Source organism: Uloborus diversus, chromosome 10, assembly GCF_026930045.1.
Source record: "Uloborus diversus isolate 005 chromosome 10, Udiv.v.3.1, whole genome shotgun sequence".
Lineage (NCBI taxonomy): Eukaryota > Metazoa > Arthropoda > Arachnida > Araneae > Uloboridae > Uloborus > Uloborus diversus.
In genome coordinates this window covers 306,738-315,165 of record NC_072740.1, presented here as the reverse complement: position 1 = coordinate 315,165, position 8,428 = coordinate 306,738, and the positions used below count along the sequence as shown (strand labels likewise).

General features: G+C 38.8%; 1 protein-coding gene across 1 annotated transcript; it reads right to left on the bottom strand.

Moving 5' to 3' along the window:
• Positions 1–5,851: 5,851 nt before the first annotated feature.
• LOC129231613 (probable global transcription activator SNF2L2) lies at positions 5,852–6,649 on the bottom strand. The gene has a single exon (XM_054865978.1). It carries the CDS (start codon positions 6,647–6,649, stop codon positions 5,852–5,854), a length of 798 nt encoding a protein of 265 aa, XP_054721953.1.
• Between the last annotated feature and the right edge of the window lie 1,779 nt (positions 6,650–8,428).

Genomic DNA, 8,428 nt, shown 5'->3' with positions numbered 1-8,428 from the left:
TGCCCGAATTCGAAATCAGTGACTTAGGCGGCGAATTGGATTGTTTTCTCTTCTTTTTATGACAGGAGTAAAGTTTCTGCAATGAATTTGATATATAAAAAAAAAGAGGGAAATAGGGGGGGGGGAATAGAGTTCAATATGTTTTTACCGCCGACTGTATCTGGTTATAATGAAAAAATTTCATGTTCCGAGTTTTGAATTTGACGGTGTAGGAGACAAAAATAATGGTTCGCGCAGTGTAGCCCTCAAGGGCTCTTGCGCCATTAAAACTCAACAATAAAACAATTAAAAATAATGGATTCATCATTAGGGTTGGCCGAAAAAATCGAAATTCTGCTGAGCACTTAGCCTAAGTGCGGAGAATGTGTGATTTCCTAACGCTAATGACTATGGAAAAGTTCCGTATTCTGAGTTAATGTCTTTCGCTCTGGCACGAGATTTGAATTTTTGAAATTTTTAGAAAAAAATTAAATGAAGAAAATATTTACAAAGTATTTTAAATTTCGCAGAAAGTTGCTTTAGTGCGCTAATTTTATAACTTCCTAACACGAACTACCGCTTGTAATTTCAAGCTTGTGAGTTAATTATTTCTGCTCTAGCAAGAGGTCTAAATGAATTCCCCCACATGCTTTGCTCCATCTCTAATTTTAAACCAGGAGGGAGTATATTTCTAGATAAAATGCACAATCTCAAGATTGTATTAACTGTTTTCAGCACCTCTGTAATTTTATACATTCAAAAAATAAAAAGAAGTCGAAAATTTTCCCCTTTTTTTTCATTGGGCAAAGTGAAAACTAGTAAATATTTCATAACTATTTCTGCTCTAGAAAGAGGTCTAAATGAATTCCGACGCATGCTTTGCTCCATCTCTAATTTAAAACCAAGATGGAGTATATTTCTAGTTGAAATGTACAATCTCAAGATTGTATTAACTGTTTTCAGCACCTCTGTAATTTTATACATTCAAAAAATAAAAAGAAGTCGAAAATTTTCCCTTTTTTTTTTCATTTGTCAAAGTGAAAACTAGCAAATATTTCATTATGAAAATGCTTTATCTGATTTTAAAAAGTATTTTTGATAAAATGAATGAGTACAAAAAAGAATGAATGAATACATAATGGAAAATAAACGAATAAAACGACTTAATTTCCAACTCCGTTGAAAAATTAGAACTGTCTTGCATGTTTCAAACCTCGTAAGTCCTGGTTGTCATAGAGGGGGAAGGGGGGCTCGAGTTCGAAAAGCCATCGCCTGGTGCTTGCTTCCTTAACCTTATATACCGCACCTCCAGAAAAAAAGGCAGAAACAATGATCAGCAACACTTGATCTATTTAAATCTCTCTTATCTAACATATTTCAAAGTATTTTGTAGTAAGTTACCGCCCTAAAGCCAGGGCTAAGGCAGAAATACTTAAAATACACCGCCAGCTCAGTTATTCCATCCGAAGACTGCAGTTTCGTGCTTTTTAGCACTCATCAGCCCGGAATAGGAATCACATGAGCTGGAGGCGAAAAATCTCTTAAGGGAGCCAAGAGAGCCAAACAAACTGGTAGCTAATGCAGAATTAGCAAACCAGATGAGCGACCGCAACAATGATGGGGTTCAACTCAAAGATTCTTGCATGTTGCAAACTGGTAGCTAATGCTAATTCTGCATTAGCTACCAGTTTGTTTGGCTCTCTTCGCTTCCTTAAGAGATTTTTCGCCTCCAGCTCATGTGAATCCTATTCCGGGCTGATGAGTGCTAAAAAGCACGAAACTGCAGTCCTCTGATGGAATAACTGAGCTGGCGGTGTATTTTAGATATTTCAAAGTATTCATTAGGTGGAATATTTAGCGGGCTTAAGGGCGTTGTGCGAAATTTAACAAACACTATACGTCATTTTTTTCGGCTTAGAAAGCGTAAATTTACGCAGTTTGAAACTAAATATAGAGGTCATGATGTACTTTTTAAGTTTTCAAAACCACCGCGTTTCAAGTCCTGGGCATTATAAGTGAGACGGGCTCGGGCTCTAGAACCGAAAATAGATTTCGGGATCAGGCGGGCTCAGACTCATGCAAAGATAGTCAATTGTTGATCGCCAAATAAAGTCAAAGCAAATAAATACTTTCCTACTGTGAGAAAATGAAAGGAACATTTAAATCAGTTCAATCAATGTGAAAATTAAACCAAAAAATAATAATAATAATAATTTGAATTTTGACATCTTGAATTCAAATTATGTTTTTCGCAATCACGAGTGTGTGTATGTAGGCGTGTGTGTTAGTGTGTGGGGGTATGTGTGTTTGTGTGTAGAGGGTATGTGTGTGTAGGCATGTGTGTTTGTGTCCTGGCATAAGTGTGTGGGTAGTTGTGTGTATGAATGCGTGTGTGGGGGGTGTATGTGTTTATAGGCATATGTGTTTGAGTGCAGGCATGAATGTGTGGATAGTTGTGTGTATGTTTGTGTGTGTGTAGGTGTCTGTATGTATGCATGAATATGCGAGTAGTTTTGTATATGTATGTGTGTATGTGTAGGTGTCTGTATGTATGGCTGTGTGTATGTGCTTGTGTGTATGTGCGCGTATGTGTGTGTGTAGTTGTGTATGTATGGGTGTGTATGTGCGCGCGTGTGTGTGTGTGTGTGTAGTTGTGTATGTATGCGAGCGCGTGTGTGTGTGTGTAGTTGTGTATGTATGCGCGTGTGTGTAGGATATGGATGCAACCTGGAGACGGCTTTCGCTATAGGAGCAGCATCGTGAGGACCCGGTCGACGGTGATGCTGCAGAGGGTGGCGGTGAGAAAATAAAATCAAAGGACATCAAAACAGTCAAATGAGAACAATAAGCAATCGTGATTGCTCAAAAAAAAAACCCCAGAAAAAGAATTAACGCTTATTTATAGTTTTTTTGTGATTACTATTGCAATGTGTCATGCTGTAATGCATTTGAAGTGGAGCATTTTGAGAAAATTTAGAACCTTCTGTTAATGAGGAACATTTGACGTAACATTTTTTTATTAACAATCCAGGGTTGGCAAAATTTTGCCGGGGGCGGAAAAAACCACGGGTTTTACCGCCCGTCAAAAATAGGTTTTTGCCAGTTTTTGCCAAAGTGGCAAAAATAGATTTTGTGTTAACAACTTACGGACAGTTTTTTTTTTCTTTTATATAAAAGTAAAAAGCATGAAAAGATTTTGATAAAAGGCTTTGCCATTTTCTGTAGAGTGAGCTAGTATCACTAAAAAGTAGAGTGGATATAGAATGCACATATTGATCAGCTTTTTTTTCTTTTTAAATTGTTCTCTTGGCTATCCATTTTCCCAGCCAGTGAGAAAAAATGCATTATTTCTTTAGTGAGGAAAAGTTAATATTTTTCTATATTCAAGTAAATATTCTGTTATTAATTAAATAGCTTAAAAATCTTAGTGGGATCAAAAAAAAGTGATTAATTAAATATATATATATATATAATTAGAATTCAGTCTTTTTATTAATTTACTAAGCTGAAGTAAACATTCTTTGTTTTAGCATTGAAGGAATTGGCTCATTCTGAAAAAAAATTGTATTAGCAAGAAAGTTTCCTTCGGGCTCAAGGGCGGGCTCCGATTTTTATCCGAGACAATATCACCCGGGCTCGGGCGGATCCGGGCTCTCAAGAACAGCCCGAACTCATCTCTACTGGGCATGAAAGCCCCTGTTATTGTCAAATTTGACGAAAGTATTGCGTTAATACGAGGAGGCGAATAGATCGTTCTTCTCTGAGATTTGAGCGAGGGTGATCTATATTATCCGATTTGTCTACGAGTTTTTTAGGATTTACAAATTGCTGTTTTTATTTGTATATATATATATATATATATATATATATATATATATATATATATAAATTTTTTTTTTGAGCAATCACAATTGCTTATTGTTCTTACTTGACTGTTTTGACGTGCTATCATTTTGTTTTCCGACCGGCTCCTCACGATGCTGCTCCTCTTGCGAAAACCGTCTCCAGGTTGTGTCCATATCCTACACACAAACGCATACACACACGCGCATACAAACTCACACACACACTCCTACACACACACACTCCTACACACACACACACTCCTACGCACATACACACACATACACACGCTCCTAAAAACACATACACACAAACGCCTAAACACACATACACACAAACACCTACACACACATACACACGCACAAACGCCTACACACATACACACACAAACGCCTACACACATACACACACACAAACGCCTACACACATACACACACACAAACGCCTACACACATACACACAAACGCCTACACACATACACACAAACGCCTACACACATACACACACAAACGTCTACACACACGCGAGTACACACAGCACTGCATACACAACATGCACACACACGAATGCCTACACACACACCCGTATACACAACATGCACACACACATACACACACGAATGCCTACACACACACCCGTATACACGCAGCACTGCGTACACAACATGCACACATATGCATACACACACGCACCCACACACATGCGCCTACACAAACACACACGCGCATACATACACACACACACACACACGTTCGTGATTGCGAAAAACATAATTTGAATTCAAGATGCCAAAAATTCAAATTATTCTTTTTAAAATTTCTATCCGTAAATTTTTCAGTAAGAAAATTTCGAAACGTGTAAGATTATTTGCAGCAACGCGTTCCGGAATTTCATACTGTTAAAAATTCAGGAAGATTTTCTGGTAATTGTTACTGTAAAATGGCGGACTTACAGCATCGTTGATTTTTACGGTAATTTATACCGGAGAAATAAGCGATCCCAGCTCCACTTGGTTGCTGTGGCCTACTGAGGAAATCGTAAAATTTTACAGTAACATTTGATTTTTACCGTAACAGTTACTGGCAACATGGATGCCAGTAACAATTACCGTAAATTTTCCGGAAATTTTTTGACAGTACAGGTTTCTATCACCTTTAAGTGTCAAATAAGTTATTGCCGTAAAATTTCATAAATTAAGTTACTGTGTGTTTTTTTTTTTTTTTTTTTCGTATTCTGCTCTGTGCTTTAGCACTTACTTCGCTCTTGTTTGAGATTAGCATTCTGGAATGGCTACGACAGAGCTAAAGGCAAAAACTTCATAAAGGGTAGTTATATCTTCGTATTGGTAGCTGAAAATATTTTGGACTCTCAGAGAGAAGTAAGTGCAAAGACAGAGCAGCTGCAACTCACAAAATAAAGATTAAAGCTAAGGACGGGAGGCACAAGCAGTGGATGAACACACTGAAGTGTATGAACGAATAAAGATTTGTAAGAAAAAACAAGGTTTCAAAAGTTTCATCATAGGTAAACAGGAAAATGTTGTGTTCGTTCCCTGGATTCTCATATTTTTCTTAATAACTATATTTATCAACAGCAAGGAAACAAACTACTTTTAACATTAATGTAGTGTGCTAATGGATCAGAGAGTTTTTTAAATGACTCCCAATATCTTCCGCACGTTACACTTGTTTATGTTTATGCTGTTTAATTATTTTCCTAAGTTTTCAGATGTAATATTTAGAGTTTTAAAGTAAGATTCATATTTAGATTTTCAAAAGTTTATTGACTTTATTAAAATCAAAAACATTTTCTTTCAGGGGACATAGCTGAAAGTATGGCTGCCGACTCCGACAAGAGGGAAATGATTCCTTAAAGAAATTTGCTCCCCAAATTGATTTGGAACCAAAGTTTTCCTGAGCGAATAGGCAAGTTCGCAGAGGGCAGTTCAAGTACTCGAATTTACCAGACACTCGACACAGGTCGATGTCATTACGGGCTGTGCCGCTATTTTCTTGCTGGCTTCCCACTCCTATTCCACTTCGTCAAACATGAACGGGTGGTTGCATATTTTTCTCAGTTGGGTCAGCTTGTCCACCTTCTGTTTCGTTTTCAATTCACTTACGCTGACCAGGCACTTCTTTGGAAATATTTCTTCGCCCTTCTTGATGTTCATGTATATTTTTTTCTGGATGAACGACATATCGCATTTGATGGTATTCAGGATGCTTCTGTCGATTCTTCCAGTGGTGCTGTTATCTGCTATCATCTTCAGGAACGGCTTCATCGCCAATTGCAAGCACTTGATTGCAGCTTGTGTCTCTTTCCGGTTGAGCCTAAGTTTTACCGGCTCCTCCGCATTAAAAAACTTCTCAAATGATTCTCCGTCATATTTTTCAGGAGTTAAGTAATTAATGCCGGACCAAGAATCGGGAAGGTTTTCCTGCATGGCCTTTTCGGTCAGCAGGAAACGCAGTTCCGCATTCTGGTACTTCCGGATCAACACCTTCGTCAGCTTGCAGGACTGGCTCTTGAGCCGGAAACGCTCGTCGACAAATATGCACTTCCAGTGGATTTCTGAAAGTTGGGCATTGTCCCTGGAAGCGTATTCGAAACTCGTAAGCAGAACATCAAATTTCTGCTTAACGAGTTGAGTCGTGATTTGTCGACGGTTTTCAGCCGTTCCGGAATAAATCTTTGTTACCAGTTTGGGTGCCTCTTTTCCCAACTCTTTCTCCCAACACGGCAGTATCCGTGAGGGAGCTATGATGAGGCTTGCTTTTTTCTCTTTTGATGGGCAGCCGTTCAGGTAATTCGCTATTTCAACCATTGGAGTGTTTTTTTTATGGTTCGGCTCGAACATCAGAACTCCTTTATTTTTTTCCCCGATCTTCACATCTTTGCTCTCGCTCTTGCCCTCAAGTGGGACATACAAATCGCCATTTCTTAGGAAGCTTGTGAATATGTCTTCCCAAGAATGTATCGGATTCTCAGACTGTAAATTCTCTTCAACTTTTCTGAGAGCTTTGGCTATCCTTGCAACCTTCTCTGCCTGAGTGTCTGGCGCATCTTCACTTTTTTTGTGAAAATGCGCATGCTTCCGAAATCTGTACTTTCTCTTTTTCTGATTCGGTTTTGATGTTATGTGTCATTAGTATTGGGTCGGATTTCTGAAATTTGAATTCCTGCCTAACTTAGCTCGGATTTTGAATGTTTTTTCTCTTCGATGAATTTTACCTCGTTATCCGAATTGTTTCCTGAATCGGGAGCTTTCGGGAAAAAAGGGTGGTGTGAAGTTATTTTCCTTTTTCCTTTCTAGCTCTTTGCTCGCAGGAATGTTAGTCAAAGGTGTAATTTTCAGATCGTCAATTATAGTTCCCGAAATTTTCGAGGACACTACGTGTCTATTATTTTCTAGTTCCCCTTCTCAAGAATAGAAGGAACAGTGTATGTTGAAGAAAGAGGATGAACTCCGACAGCAAGAGACCACAAGCGCTGACGTCATCAGTCACCTGCTGGCTCGGAATTGGGAAGAGAAAGGACAAGGATTATGCAGGGTCTTGAACGAGGATGGACCAAAGTCATCAATCTTGACCGAAGACCCTTCGGAGTCTAGCAGCAACACGTGCACACAGTGTTGCTACTTGGCTATGTCGGGACTTCGAGCTCAAGCTCTCACCGAAAGTGGTCGCAGACGACTTCGCTGACGAAGAAACCAGATGGCGGGAAACGAAAACTTCTTTAAAGGTATGATTGCATGCTTTTCTTCTGCCTATCGGCGCTTTATGCAGATAGATAAGTGACTTTGAATGCATTTATACTGTCTTTATTACAAATACATTAATTTTGTTCCTATGTTTTTGTTTTGTAACACGCGGAGTTTTCCGTCAAACTTTACCAAACATTTCGAAAAACTTGACAGTTTACAAGAATATTATTACACTAAAACCCTACATTTTTATGCAGTTATTGGTTGTGTAGGTATTGGTATCACCCTTCTTTATTTGTAAAATTAATTTGGAAATGTTTTACAGTATAAATGCATTCAAACTTTCCTTTAAAGAAGTTTTTGTTTCTCGTAATCTTGGGTGGTTCTTTTGTCACGAAGTCGTCAGCGATCACTTTCGGTGAGAGCTTGAGACTCGAAGTGCAGACGGGTCTTCGGTAAGGATTGATGACTTTGGACCATCCTAAGATTCGAGATCCGGCGTAATCCCTGTCCATTATTTTCCCCATTCCGAGCCAGCAAGTGATTGATGGCGTCAGCGCTTTTGATCTCCTGCTGCCAGAGTTCGTCCTCTTTAACCAGACGCTGTTCCTTCTGCTTTTTGCCAAATTTGAGCGGGAACCAGAAAATATCAGACATGTATTGTCTTCCAAAAGTGCGGGAACTATAAGTGACGATCAAGAAATCTCACCTTCGACTGACATTCCTGAGAGGGAAAGAGCTAGGAAGGAAAAAGGAAAATGACTTCCACCGGGCTTTTTTTCCAAAAGCTCCCGATTCAGGAAACACTTTGGATGACAAGGAAAATTTATTGAAGAGAAAAAGCGTTCAAAATCCCGAGTTAAGTTACGCAGGAATTCAAATTTCAGAAAGCCGATCTCA